Here is a 15,417-nt window from a genome sequence, read left to right as displayed (position 1 = left end):
AAGTTAGGTGACAAATATAAAACATGGGTTTGCCCCATTATATTTATTTCCTGTCATGTAAAATTCTTTCACTTATGCATATATTGCCTTTCACTAACAAAGATTTGGCTTCAAAATTGAGGCTGTTTCTCTGCAATTCCTGAGAATTGACTTCCGGTAGCAGCACATACCTGCCATCTTATTAAGAACACTGGTCGTAGATATGCAGTACGCTCTACAGGTGACTGGGAACACAACTCTGAAGATTTATTTTCCTTCTTAACCCTCCCCACCCCCTGAAAAAAAAAAAAAAAAAAATGACCCAGATCTGTTCTACTGATTGCTTGTCATTTGCCTATTTTCTAGTAGATTTATAAATTTTTATAACATCCGGTAACAATAAGTGGATGATTCATATAGTGATGTGCAAAACAATAGTACTTGTGAAACTTGCATGGCTCGTTCTGGAGTTCAGCAAGAAGCCTTATTGCATTGCTGAACATGGTTGATGAGATGAAAATGAAAATCAAAGTTATTCCCACTCTAAACGTTTTGATTATAAAATCCTGACCGCTGGTTAAGATGCTAATAACCCAATTTGACAAAATATGTAAGAAACTGACTTCTCCCTTCTGTTATGAACCCTGTGGACTTGGAAGTGAGAAAGAACTCCCAACCCCACAAGTGCAAGGATTTTCTAAGTGTAAATAGAAGAGGAGAGGATGTAATTTCAAAAGCAAATGCTCAGAACAGTATGCATTTACAGTTTGCACCCTACCAGGAGCCAAGTCCTTGTAATAGTTAGCAAGAGTATTGCAAGCTATTTCATTCAGAAAGGGTGGTAGCCTTAAGGAGAGACAAATGTCAGACCATTTACAGTTGTACTGTGTTAGACATTGTTGGGTTCTTGGAGGGGTTGTTGCTGGTTTGGTTTTTGGTTTTGTTTTTTGTGGTTTTTTGTTTTTTTTTTTTAATTTTATTTTATTTTAAAGTCTAGTAAACCTGTTACTCTACATCTAATTGCACAGTATTTCCCATCTTACTACTGTTAAAAATCCTGTCATTTTATTTTGCTCTGTTAGAAATGTATCTAATAAAGTCCTTCAGGTCTACATAATTCTGGTTAACATGTCTGTTTTGGAGCTTGTCATTCACCTTTGTGTTACTGGTTAGATGCAGTCTTCTGGTGATACAGAAACATAGTCCTTAATTTGTCTGATGGATTTTGTATTGTGGTTTTGATTCAGTCAGTAGCAGCAGCATTCATTTTTCCCTATAGATGCCTTTGGCAGACAATCAGGAGTAACTCTATTTCAGCCCAAACCAGGACAATGAGCCAAAATTAAATCACTTAATTCCAAGTGGTGGTCTCCCGAGTAATTCCTGAGGAATAATGTAGAAGACTAGGGAAGCTGCTGCTGCTGCATTTGTTGAAACCAAATCTGTCTTGTGGTCAGAGCTGTGTCCTTCTCTGTAGTTGCCTACCCAAGACCTACTTTACATACAGGACCTGAACATTTAAAACCATAGATGCACACACCACGTGGCAGTGTCCATCCATCTTCAGAAACATCTGTTCAGTGGTGGCAGTAGGAGGAAGACAAGAGCACTGTGTTGGTTACTTCTATTGTAATACCACCTGCATAAAGATTCCCATTGCACAGACAAATATATATAGTTATATAGTAATATACAGCCTGTCAGAGACAGGAGAGACAGCTGCTTCCCTTTGTAGTAAGAGGTTGCTTTGGTAGTGGCTCTGAGGAACACCAGGACAGCTGTGGACCCCAGGTGGTCCTGCCAGCACATGCCCTGTCTACCTGCAAGCGCTGCTGTTTGGACCTAGATCAGTTACTTTTGGTCTTACTTCACTGATGCAATTTGCTACACAGACACCTGAAGCAGCACAAGGAGAAGCAGGGGGCGGAGGTATGCATCTTGGGGTGAGGAAATGGGGAGATAGGAGGCGGACGTAGTAATTAACCTTCCAATGGCTTTATGGCTTATGCGTTCAGAAACCAACCATGGAAGTGCAGTGTTGTGCAGTTGCTGGTGCTCAGATGGATGGGGAGTCATTACTGAGAGTGACCTACTGCTGCTTGAGAGGGGTATAGACTGTGTGGGTAGGTCCACCCTTCTGGGACAGCCAACTATGTCCCCAAATTAATTTAGAAGGCTGTTCTGGGGAAGGATCAGGATCATCTTGCCTCTAATTCTCTTGGTACACTATGGAGTGAGGCTTCCAGCAGTGTTTGTGGGGGTATACCCAAACTCCCGTGGAAGGTTTTAGTGTTAGGCCACTGAAGAAGAGGGTTTCATATTCTTAAATCTTTTCTTCCAGACACATCTCTGTGCATTTCTTAATTTGAACAAGTGACTCTTTTACACTACTCAGACTTTCAGATTTTGACAAGAGCCCACCCATGCCTATGTGGGTCAGTTGAGACCTCGTCAAGATAGATGCTGTGCTGAGATTTAATGACCCATTCCAAGTAATTCCACCAGTGGGTGGGTGAATTTCAGGGCTCTGCTGTAGGAGAAATGCAGGCCCAGGCCTGCTCGCCAGAGAAGGATACCTGCCCAGAGCTGGCACGTGGGCGAAAGGAAAGGTTCTTTTTGGCACCAAAGCAAAGATTTCTGTGTTTCTGAAGGATGAAAGCTTCTTAGTTTAAGAGTAATTCATAACAGATGGATGATGCAAAATTGAGCTAAATTATTTAAGCTGAAAATTAATTCACTGCGTTGATTTTTCCACTTTTTTTAATAGGGTTGTTCAACTGTGCAATGTATTTGATTAATAGAGACTGTTTCTTAGAAACTGCATTTTATAGTGTGATTTTGAAGTTGAGGAGCAACCTGCAATGTACTTGTTCAGGCCTCCTAGGCCTATACTTGTCAATGAGGGCTTAATCCTCATACCTTCATCTTTACTGTTGTTGTGGTGGCGAGTAGTGTCACAGAGAGGGTATTGCTGGGTTCCTGCATGAAGTAGGCCGGTGGGCTGCTAGAACATGTAGCCACCTTTAGTTGCCTCTTGAGAGCACACGCAGCAGCTGTGTAATGCTCGAAGGCAGTTCCCAGTATTATCTGCTGATACACCTGCCCCTAGCATCGGTGTATGTGAAAGGGAAGAATAATCTCTTTGGTTTTGGCATCCAAAAGTCAAACCCTTTGGTTTCCTTAACACATCTGAAGCTACACGCTTGCTTGAGAGTAGAGGGATATCCTAGCTTCACTTCTTCATTACATATGAGGAGAGGCCAAGAGGAGTGGCTTTCTTCAGCTTTAAAAGAAGGATAAGGGGAGGCCTTACTGTTGTCCTTGGCTCTCTCATGGAGGCCTTAGAGGAGATGAAGGCAGACTCCTCTCAGAGACGTGTGTTGTTGGGATGAGAGGCAACAAGACCATGAGATACTGGGAAATGTGTTTTTGCCATGAGAGTGCTCAAACCCTGGGGCATGTTGTACAGGGCTCCTGTCCTGAAGGTCCATCCTCAGAGGTGCTTGGAAGTGGTAGTACGAGGCCCCGAGCACCCTGATCTAGTTGGTCCAGCGTGCAGCAGGGGTTGAATTGGATGACCTCCCACAGTCCTTTCCAGCCTATATTAACCAGCTCTGTGCCCAAAGGCAAGGCTGTCTCTCACAAGCTAACTTTGTGCCATCCAGCTTCTGAATGCGATTTGCTTTTTTGGGGGATTTGCCCATCTTATAACCCTTCCTTGCACATCAGTGTGAGGCAGAACGTGGCAGGCCATGCTTGAGCTCACTGCCTGGAAGAGACAGATCACAGGCATTGGAGCACCTGAATATCTGAGTGTGACGTGGGGAGTGGGGGTGGCAGGTAGCAGGTAGGTGTGCATGGATACTTCCCACAGGTACGAGCAGGAAGGTTGGCTGCTGCTGGGTACTGGAGAAAGATGGCAGTGAAGAGCCAGGGGTGATCCTGGGCCCTTTGTGCTGGTCTTAATCTTGCAGCTGCTGGTGTTTTGGGTCAGCTTTGATCTGTGCTTTCTTCCTTCAAACTCAGAGTAGGGGTGCTTTTCCCAGAAGATAATCAAGAACTGGTACCATGAAGGGGAAGGAAAAGCATTCCTTCCAAGGTCACAGAGACTACATTCACTTTTATTAAAATTGTCATTGACTCTTAATTGTCCTTATGGAACATTAGCTTTGAAATTTCCTGCAGAATCAACTGTGTACAAATCACTTTGTTCAACCAAACTTTTGACCTTTTGAAGTATACATTGTGAAGTCCCAGGACACTAAACCTCAGATTTAAATCATGAAACTATCCCCTCAGGCTAAAAAATAATTTCCTTTCATCTAAGTTGTATATGGCAACTTTTTAGTTAGCCCACAGTGTCTTTTTTTCAAAAGTTTTTTTTTTTCCGTTTATGAGCATCTGACATGAATGTAGAAACCAGCTGGCTGAGTAAGTTGGATTCCACCAGAAGGTTTTTCAAAGTTAAAGACAGTTGTTTCTAGACAAAGGACCTTAACATAATTAAAAAAAAGTTGTCAGTTAAGTATGCAGTAGAAAAAAAGCTAAATGGAAAAAATTAAAATAAACAATAGCATAATTTTTAAATAGTCAGGGAGGGGTAGACGGGAGCCGCAAGGGACATACCAATTTAGATCAGTGGTTTTGAGCCTGTTGTCTGCAGATCTCTCTGCTCTGGGAGCTACTTCTGAGGGGTCTGTGAGAGGAGATTAGGGGAAACAGGCACATGTATGCTTGAAAAAGCAGGAGACTGCTGGGCTGGGGAGAAAATACCTGCAAGAGTGAGGTATGAGGTAAAAATGTCCATTGCATGTCTTAGGAGAGCCAGGTGTTGCATGCTGCAGAAACAGGCCAGCCAGCAGTATGCTTATGCTTTGGCACTGCTGAACCTGATCTTGTGAGCCCAGAGCTGAGCAGTGGTGCTGGTTGGAAGGGCTTTCTAGCGTGGATGCTGTGCTGTGCAAATGAAGCTGTGCTGCCTGGGGATCTGAGATACTATACCCATGTAGTGCTGTATCATGTTGTATGATCTTCCTCCATCTCTTCAAAAATAGCCTAGGTTTGTCTGATTTCTGCATTATTGTATGGTACGAATATGAAGATGGAAAGGGTCACCATCTTGATGACATACACTTGAAAAAGGTGCAAACAGTGTGGTCTGTTGATGCACCAAGGTGAGGCATTCAAGGTAGTAGGTTTCTTCCTGCTTCAGGACTTCAAAACCAACAAGATTGTTGTATAACTAATGCCACTTTTTGGGCAAGTTATACAAGATGTCTGTAATATGAGATATCAGAAGATGTCCCGCTCTCCTCCTTGAGTTAGCCCCCCCCCTTGAACTTTTTATTTCTTTTTCAGAAGAAATCTCCGCAAGCACCTACTTTTGACAAATTTAACATAGCTCATGTTAGCATCCTCTCTTGTTGCTGTCAGTCTTTTGTGAAACTGAATTAAGGTTTTTGTAGGGAATTGAATAGCTTTCTATGAAGAAGGGAAAGAAGGAATCTCCTAGTATTTGAAATATGTGACAGAATACACACTGAGTTCTGTGTATAATCAGTCTTTCATCTGTATCATATGAGTTGAAAAAAAAAATTTTGAAAAGAGTTTTTAAGGTAAATTCTGAATTGACATATTCTTTTGGTGATAAGAAATGAGTTGTTACTTTAAAAGTCTACGGAACCAGTCTCTAGTGACACTTTCAAAAGATTTTCTGTGACACAGCCTGCTTCTAAATATGTTTCATAAGACTTACAACTGAATTGCTGCTGCTGCATAGGAACATGGGTTGTAATTTTTAAAATGTCTTGTTGCATGTGAGCATTCAGATTGAACGTGCCTCTGTGTGGTCTAAAAGTAAATGCATTAGGACTAAGAGGTCTGTTGACAACATTTTTACAATATGCTGAGCAGCAAATTCTTTATCAAAGGTCAGAGATCCTGAAGTTGCCACATCTGTGGAGGAGGAGTTGGTTCCCTTTTATAATAGCATCCAGTACAGAAACTCTTGGTAGAAGGAAGTCTGCAGAAAATCAGGGCTGTGTGTTAGGAGACACTGGCACAGGCCAACCATAGGATGAGGAGTTGCTTTGAGTCTTACTCAGACTTCCAATTGATTAATTGGAGCATAAAATTCCGTCAGAAGACAGAGAGCAAAAAGAATTGGGAGAAATTGTAAAAGGCACCACATAGGCAGAAAGAAACTTCTGAGTACATTTGTTTTGCCCGACCATATGTGATAAATGGTATAACTATTTGTTGGGATCTGCAGCTCAGATCAATGTAGATATAATACCCCATCATGCTGGGTTCTCCTTGTCATCTCTGCGTAGGCAATCTTCTGTAAAAATAACCTATTCATCCCATTTCTGGGTGCTTTGGGTTTAAGAATTGCTGAGTTCAAGGGAAAAACTTAAAGGCAAAGTTGGCAGAGAGAAACGGAAGAACATTTTCCATGTTTGTGTCAGAGCACTAGTTCTTGCCACATGTTTATAGATAAATTCTGAATTCTTCCCACTGTATATCAGACAAAGTATCAACCATGAAATGAAAGACACTCGGTAAAAGTTAACTGTCATCAAGGTGTTTAGTCAAAATAATGCCTTGGTTTTGGTGGAAATTAATGTTACCTTGCCAATACCATTAATGTGCTCACTTTAAACATGTATTATTACAGTTTTCCTTTTCAAGAATCCATAAAACTTGTTTTGAGGATTGGTACCAATCTGTGTTCAGTTTGTTTTCTTGAAAGAAATTTTATCTGGATTCAGGACAGTTGTAGACCGATTTTATTCTGAGGTTGGCCAAACTATGGGAGATGTAATGGTTTGAAACCTGGTCAGCAGCCAAACACCATGCAATTGCTTGCCCACCCTCCTCCACCTGGGAATGGGGGAGGGATGAAGGGAAGCTCGTAGGTTGAGATAAAAACAGTTTAATAATGGTAATAAAATAAAAAAATAGCAATAATAGAAAGTATGAATGGGCAAAGCACAATGTGTTTGCTCACCACCTGCTGATACTAAGCCTGTTTCCAGCTAGTGATCCCAAAATACCAAGATCCCTCAATTGCAATCCCGGAAGCAAAAGTGCACCACCTCCTTCCTGGCTGCCCTTTATCTATACACTGAGCATGACATTACATGATATGGAATATTGCACTGGCCAATTTGGGTCCCGTGCTCTGGTCATGCTCCCTCCCCGCTTCTTGTGTACCTATGAACGGGCAGGACATGGGCAGCTGGACAGTCCTTGAAATCTCAGCAACAACTGAAAACATCAGTGTATTATCAACATTCTTCTCATACCAAATCCCATGCTGAATCCAAAGCACAGCACTATTCTAGCTACTAAGACAAAACATTAACTCTATTCCAGCCCAAACCAGGACAGGAGAGCTGATGGATTTTGTAAAAGCTTAATAGCAATTACTTAAAACATTTTGACTCCATTGTAATTTAACTGAAAATGGAGAGGATACTCAGTAAGGTTAATTCTGAATGAGACCATGATCAGGTCTTACTTTCTTAAGACTTATTTTTATTATTGCTATGACTCTCTGATACTGAGTGAATAGAGTGTACTGTAGAACTCCTCAGATCCTTCTCCTGAGATTTTTAGGTTTTCTGGAGCTTTGGAAAATATTTTCTAATGTAGAGGAAAGTATTCTGTGAGGAAGTGGAAAATAATGGTTTTGGTTTTTTAAGGAAAAAAAAAAATCTTAATTTTTTCTCTATTACCCCTTCTTCAATTGTGTTTAGTTTTCTTTCACTCAGAAATGAGTATTTTTCTTTGAAGACATGTGAATGCTGAAGACAGCAAGTTTAACAAATGGTGTGTGATGTTTAGGAGCTACCATTGTTGGTATCTCTGGAAAACAAACTAGTGGTAAAGAAGACTAAATGTAGGCATCTAACTTTTCAAATGGTTGAGAGACATGCTATTTATACACAACTTTCCTCTTTCCTCTGTAACTTAATATACCTGACTAATAAACCATATATTGAGATTCTGCTGTAGCCTTCATCAAAGATTTCAGTGAATTTAATCCCAACACAAACTTAATTTTCAAGTTCTCACAATGTCTAAATTCCCATATTCATGTATTTTCACATTAGCCTAAATATACCTGGCATGCAAAACATGCATATAAATGAATGTTTATATCTCTGTTTTAATGTTTATGGGTATGAATAATTTCACTTCTAGTTCACTTGTAATCTTTGCATGTCCAAATACTGTACAAGGAGGGAGTTTACTTGTGGTTTTAAATAGTATTAAATTCCCTCTTCAAAATAAAATTGAAGTATGAATCTGGACCTCTAAGACCTTGACAGAAAAGAGATTCTATTTTAGATTGGTAAATCCATTCAATTTTTATGTTGTTCTATACCTGTTGGGAGACTACATACTCGGAATCCATAAAGACAATACTTGAAGTTACAGTTAGTCAATGATACTCAAATAAACAACATCATTTATTTTGCCGTTCTTAGTAAATTTATGTTCTATTTCTCACTTAAATTATTTGTTCTCAAATCTAGAGCTGTAATAACTTCTCAATAAATGTGAACTAATGGTAGGCTTCAGAGGGCTTTTAAAAATGCTATTAATATATTTTTCACCTACTGCAATGTTTTTATATTAGAAATCAAAATTTTAGGTAAGATTTCCTCATACACACTTTTTTTTTTTTTTTTTTTTTCCCAAGAGGCTGTTCTGAAAGGAGTATGACAGTTTCCCAGACAGCTGAATGGCCACTTCTAGCCACCAGGTTAGCAGACCTAGGGCAGACTGGATAAGAGTTTGAAAGGGCTTGTTATTCCTTGAGGTGGAGGGTGAGGCAAAATGGAGTTTAAGCACCGTCTGAGTACCTGCTTTGTCCTAAGATGAAGAATGGAAAAGCTGACGGTCACATTTTTCTTATCACTGCCTGATTTTTGTGAGACTTCTTTAACTGGCAAAAAAATAGGGGAGAGGAGAGAAGCATTAGAAAGAAATTTGTGATGTCTTTTAGTTTTAAAAAAAGACAGAAGGCTGCTTCTTCAGAAAATTGAAAGTGACAGGCTCTGAATTTATCCTTAGTATTGTCAGAAAGAGCAGTGAAGGATTAGGATCACAGTTTTTCCATGGAGATTCTTCCATTTGTTAGTTTATTCATTTGCATCTTTTGCTACTAAATACAAGACTAATGAATGGCTAGATCTACCAATTTCTTGTCACATTTCTAGGCTGCTTTTTTTCATATTTCTTTCAGCATTCAAGCAGTCTTCATTCTCACTTGATCTCTATTCACACTCTTTCCTTACCACACGGTGGTTCAGAAAGCATCCCCTGTTGTATACTTTATTTTCTTCATATGTTTTGCTTCTCCTTGTTCCGTTCCTTAACAGTATGTTGAGAGCTTGGGTAAAAATTTAAATTTAAATTCAATATATCAATGAACATTACTACAGTAACTTTCTTTTTTTCTAGTTTTAAAATATAGGCCTGGTTTAGTAGTATATAACATCTTCACAAAAGCATGTTTATTTTTGTCACTGCAAATGTTGACTTGTAGTGGCATTTATAAATAGTAATTCCATTGTCTAGTAGGAAGTAAATGATGGAGGTTGTTTATAGTGATATCTACTTTTTGCTTATAGTTTAAGTTGTCTTTTTCAGTAAAAGGTAGCATATATATCATTTGTCACACAAACCCATATTTAGGAAGAGCAGAAAAAGGAGGAAAATGGTGTTGCATTCAATCTACAGTTTGTGCTAACCTGTGGAGGAAGACAGTATTGTACATCATCTGCAGTTCGTGTTAACGTTTATTATCACACTACCTATTTAGATAGTCTGTTTTGTGCTGATAATGATGGTCCTTGTTTCAGGCAGATACAACGGAAGCCAGAAGCACCTGCAGTCACTTATGCAACGTACCGAGGTTCTGCAAGGATTAGGCAGCTACTGAAGAATCAGTCAGAAGTGGCTGAAAAAGGAGAACAAAGTACTGAGAACAGAAACGCTTCCATGGTTACAGAAAATGGAGAAATCCAAACAAGGGTCTCTCAAAAATCAGGACACTTAGTAAAAGAAAATGGAGAAGATGAGGGTAAAGCTTATGAAGATGATGCTATAGTAAATTCTTCCGCAGTTAAAATGGGAAGGAGTAAGTCTGGTAAAGCTCAGCATTGCTTGGGTAACAGTAAACATGAAGTAACTGCAAAGGCCACAACTTCATCTACTGAATTGTCTCATGAGATAGACTTAAAACATACACCTACTTTACCTGCCACAAAAGTTAAAAGGACACATTCACTAGATTCATTATTGTCATCTAGTAGTAGAAAAAGTGAGATCCTAACCAATTCCACTTCTCAGATTACCAATTCCCTTAAAATGAGTTCTGCAAACAATTTGGTCAGAAAAGAAGATGGACTTCTGGGAGAAGCAGCAGGTCTGTTTCAGACAGACAAAAATGCCACTTCTAACTTCGATAAAGAAAATGATTGTAGTAAAACAGCCAATCAGGAGTCCACAAAAGAAGTGCAGGATGATTGTTTACATTCACCCAAATCAGAAAGTAAGACAGTTAATGAAGAACTACAGGTGAGTAAGGGAGAATTTTGCTGTAATCATCAAATGGATAGTCACTCGGAGGTAATATTGGATGGCCAAATGCATCATTCCAGTACCACTACATTTCAGCAGCAAGAAGATCAGCATACAGATAGTGCAAATAAAGACAGTGATCCAAGAAAAAATTACACACAGAAAATTGTGGCAGCTGTAGAAAGAGATCAAAATCCACAGAACTTTCTTGCTACTGTTCTTTTACCATTTAATGAGCAAATACCCACTTTGCTTAGCATGGATTCCAAAGGAGAAAAATGCATAGTGACAGGTAATCTGACTACTTCCTTGTCATCTGTTAAAAACGATGAAGATATAGCCATGGGCAGGGGGACTTCTGATGAAGAACCGACTGAGTTAGGGAAACCAATACACGTACAAAATGATCACCAATTAATCCATGTGCAGAATTCTAAGTATACTGACACACAGCAGGCTGGTTTACCTTGTCTGGAGACTGGGGATGTGCAAATAATGAAGGTTTTATCTGAGGCTGCAGTGGAAGATCATGCCAGTGTATCACCATGCATGCATGGGTGTGAAAGTGTGAAATCTAACTTCGATGAGCTGACAGCACCTCTCTCTGTAACCTGTGAGTCTTTTCTTGAAAGTGGAGGCTGTTGCTCAGCTTCTCTTCATCGTAGTTGCAAGTTCAAAAATAAAACTATAGGGAAAAGAGAAGACAGCTTAAAAGATGAGAGAGACACACTCTCTCTTCCTGATCTTGAATATGAGAAGAGCAAATCTTTTGAGCCTGTAGAAATAAGCTTCTCGGAGAACTCTATTCCTGTCCACAACCCTGGTCCTGTTTTCCTTGAAACTGTTCAAGACATTCCTGACAAGGCGTTAGTTATACTCACAGAAGATAACACAGCAAATCCTGCACCTTGTGCTTTAATTACCATTGACAGGACAGATAATCATACTCCTGCTGCTTTTAACATCGAGGAGGCTAGTGTGACTGAGGTTGCTCTTGTTCCTTCTGAGTGTAAAGATGGCCTCTTTGAACTTGCCTCTCCTATTTCTAAGTCACAAGAAAAAAATTTGGAGGTTTCTTGTTCTGCCTTGAGATACGGAGGAAGACCTTTGACCAATCATTCTGCTTTCATCTGTGAAAAGGATATTGATGTAGGCATTATTTCTGAATTTCCACCCATTTCTGAAGATAGGTGTATTAATTTAAATTCCAAGAAGGAAAACAGTAATAAGGCTAGGATATCACCCACAGTGCTTGATTCTTCATCTGACAACCAAGGAAAAATGACGCCTTCTGCGGCTGACTCTGAAAACGGCCAGATTGCTAGATGGTGTGCTGCTTCTGAACAGGACAGCTTTATTTTTCCAGCTGATGAGTCTAGAAGAATAATCCCTGGGGACAGAATGACCAAGGTGCCACTTTGCTCAGGAGACCCGAGAGCTTTGGGCCTGGCTGGTTCTCTGGAGCCTGACCTTACTCCAGCTACACTTGATTGCTCTGCTGCTGGAGTAGATGTGGGGGGTGTTTGCATCCCCAGTCCCACTTCACCTACTCTGGGATTCAGAGAAGCCTCCAACGTTTCCGTTTCTGCCTTGGAAATATTGGGCGTTGCTCAGGGGAAGAGTAATTCTTCCAGTCACAGAGCTAGTAATTGGACAGAGGTGGCCTCCTCCACGCAACAGACTGACAGCAGTGTCTTGGCAGAGGCAATGCCATCACCCATCTGTCCTTTGAAATCTTTGGAAACAGCATCCGAGTCAGCCTGTGCTGAGATTGCGTGCGGAAATGCAATGGGACAGGTGATTTTTGGTAACTGTGCTTCTGCTATCTCAGAAGGCCCTTCTGCAACAGATAATCAAACAGCTGCTGCACCTGCAGAGTCAAATGAGCTCTGTTCTGAGGACATATGGGAAGATACCGATGTGAAGAGACAAGAACGTGCTGAATTCCAAGATACTGCTGTTTTGATTGAAAAAGCTGAGAAAATAGTGGACTCGGTTTTACACTTGGCTATAGAAGAAATAGTAGCAAAACAAGCCATTGGTGTCTGCCAGCTTTGTGGGATCAAGGGTAGTTTAATAAATACGGATATTCTAAATGATCAGAAAGCTGAAACTGTACAGCTGGAAGCAGAGGAAATCCAGTCAGCTGTTCAGTCATTAAACCATTCAAATGAGAGCAGTGGAGGAGGCTCATCTTCATTTACAGGAAATGAAACAGTGGATACAAATAATCAAGATGAAAAGATACGATCTTGCATCCCTGATAAAATTGACCTACACGGTGCACTAGCACTAAAAGCAAAAGAAACAACTGATGAAGTCATTAACTCAGCCAAACAAAAACTAGCATCCAGTCAGTGGCAAGGCAGTGAGAATAAAAGGCCTTCTGAAAAGGTTGAGCCTAGACCTAAGGTTGAAATGCCAAAGATTTTAAATCTGAACATGAAGTTACCTGACAAAACACAGGAACCAACAGAGAAGAAGGAAACTCGGAGTGTAACGGTAAACTGTGAAAAGGTGGATTGCTCAGGTGCTAATTTGCTTCCAAATAGTATGGAAAATGGCATATCTTGGCCCCAAAGAGGTGAAAAGATACCAAATAATGCATTTACCTGTCAAACAAATGGATTTCTATCAGCTGGTAGTTCAGCAGGGCCAGAATTGGATCTTATGACACCAGCAGAAGAGAGACACGATAGAAAGGTATGTGAACACATGGCAGCAGCAGAGATGTGTGGCAAAGCTGGAGTATCAGCAACTAGTAGAAAATCTGATGGATCTTTATGTTTAATACATAGAGATGCTACTGTGACTGAAGAGCTGCTTTTGTCATTGCAGTTAAAAGATGCATGCAATAATACAAATATGCTAGACTGCACATTGCTGCCAACTGTAGATGTTAATTTGTCATCTTTTATGCCTGATGAAGAATGTATAAGCATGCAGGGTGAATCCAAAGACAAAAGCAGTCCTTGGGGATCTCTGGATAGCAGTGGAGAGGACACTCTCTATGAACACTGCGGAAGAGAGGCTGCAGAAGAAGTAGCTGCACAACTAAAAGCAACCTTAGAAGATTCAAAGGCAGTGGAGAGTAAAGAGGAACTAGCAGAAGGGGCAAGTGAGATAGCAGAGGTTAATCTTGGATTAAATACACAATTCATTATACCTGAATTGTCTGTTACTGGAGAGGACAGTGAAGGGAAAAACTGTTTCAACACAGTCTTTTCCCAAAATAATGAGAAGCTGAAGCAGGTACAAGTGAAGGATCAAGACATGAAGAGAAATGATCAGCCTGAAGAAAATGGTCTGGACTGCAGTAATGACATGAAGGAATCAACAGATCTTTTGGCCTTTTCTCCACTAATTGAACAGTGGGAAAACAGTTCTTTTACTATAATTTATGAAGGTGCCCTTCAAATGGAAAACAAATCTATCTCAACTGATGATATGCAGACTGGTTCACTCACTTCTTCTGATTTCCCTTCAGATAATATAGATCATCTAATGTGTGAAAGAGCAAAGAATACACATGAGCCAGCCTGTCTTTATGGGAAGGATAGCAGGTTGAATGAAGCAACAGATAGCCATAGCTCTGAGTCATTTCTGAGTGTGGAGGCCAAGCGCTATAGAGTATATCCTTTATCTTTGTCTCCAATATACGAAGATGACAGCTCCCAAGAAGATTTACTTTCCACAGACATGTCGCCAGAAGGCAATCCTAGTGGCATATCTAAAGATAACACTGACCATGCTTCTGTGCTTTCCCTTCTTCAGTCAGTTTCTGAGCGCTTGCAGTTTACTACTCAGTTGAGTGAAGAGGAGGAGGAGGAGGAGGAGGAGGAGGAGGAGGGAGTGGAGGACGAGAATGAAGAATCATCATATGAAAAAAGTATGCTTGATGTTGAGAGAGATAACGACTGTCTATCGAGCCAGTGGAGAGGGAATTTAAAAACAACCTTTCAGTCAAATGACCAAAATAGATCTTTGTTTCCTGAACAATCACTTTTTCTTTCAAAAGAACAACATGACTCTAAGAAGCAACCAGAACTGTTTCCAGATGTGGCTTCTCCCTGTCAAACACCTTGTAAGCCAGTTTCACAGAAAGCTGATTGTGCTCTAAGGCATCCTCCTACGAGTGTGTACTACCAGTATTTGAAATCTGCTAGCAATTGCTCCTTCGAGAAGGGGACCAGGTTTGGAAGCATTCTCCAGGATATGTTGCAGCCAAAGATTCACTGGTCTCAAGACACCACCATGCCAAAACTGCGAGAATTGTCAGTGGTAAGATGACATGTCACATAATATTAATAATCAAAGTGATTAGCCCAGATTCAAAGTTGCTGTCTCCCTATTCACCTTCCTCTCTTTTTAAGGTTAAATTCTTTTATCATAAACAAAAGTAATTAGGCTGTTTAAGATCACAGTTCAAAAAAAAAAGTCTTCTTATCAAATAACTTTTAAAAATAAGTTTTCTTGGTTCAGCATGCAGATAAAAGTGACTTAATTGTAAAACAGAAGATATGAACAGAAAAAATAATAGGAAAATACACATAATAGTAAGTATAATAGCAAAACACAGACTTATCCCTGTTAAGAACATTTCAACTGGAAGATGATGGAATTGCCTTTTATATGAAAATTCTTCTTTTGTTTCTTCCAATTCTGAGATTAGTAGAGCTGTATTGTCCAAAAAATGTAAATATCTGCTTACTGAGCTATTTGATTGTTTCATCACAAAGTCTTCTACAAATTGTAGCTCAGTTAGCAAATAAGTAACATAATTGCTTTTGTAGATTAGCATTTCTTTTTTAATTTATTTGAAGCAAGGGCAGATGGGCATAT

At 40.0% G+C, this 15,417-nt stretch overlaps 1 protein-coding gene across 1 annotated transcript in view; it reads left to right on the top strand.

The window, feature by feature from the left end:
• Window positions 1-15,417, top strand: part of CRYBG3 (crystallin beta-gamma domain containing 3) — a 92,084-nt gene that overhangs the window by 31,238 nt on the left and 45,429 nt on the right. The window contains exon 4 of the mRNA XM_042789025.1: window positions 9,855-14,856. Coding sequence (XP_042644959.1) covers window positions 9,855-14,856 — 5,002 coding nt within the window. The remainder of the gene's footprint in view (window positions 1-9,854; window positions 14,857-15,417) is intronic.

This window comes from Tyto alba, unplaced genomic scaffold, assembly GCF_018691265.1.
Source record: "Tyto alba isolate M040663 unplaced genomic scaffold, T.alba_DEE_v4.0 Super-Scaffold_14, whole genome shotgun sequence".
Lineage (NCBI taxonomy): Eukaryota > Metazoa > Chordata > Aves > Strigiformes > Tytonidae > Tyto > Tyto alba.
Note: the sequence above shows the minus strand (reverse complement) of the source record. Positions and strands in the feature narration are given on the sequence as shown.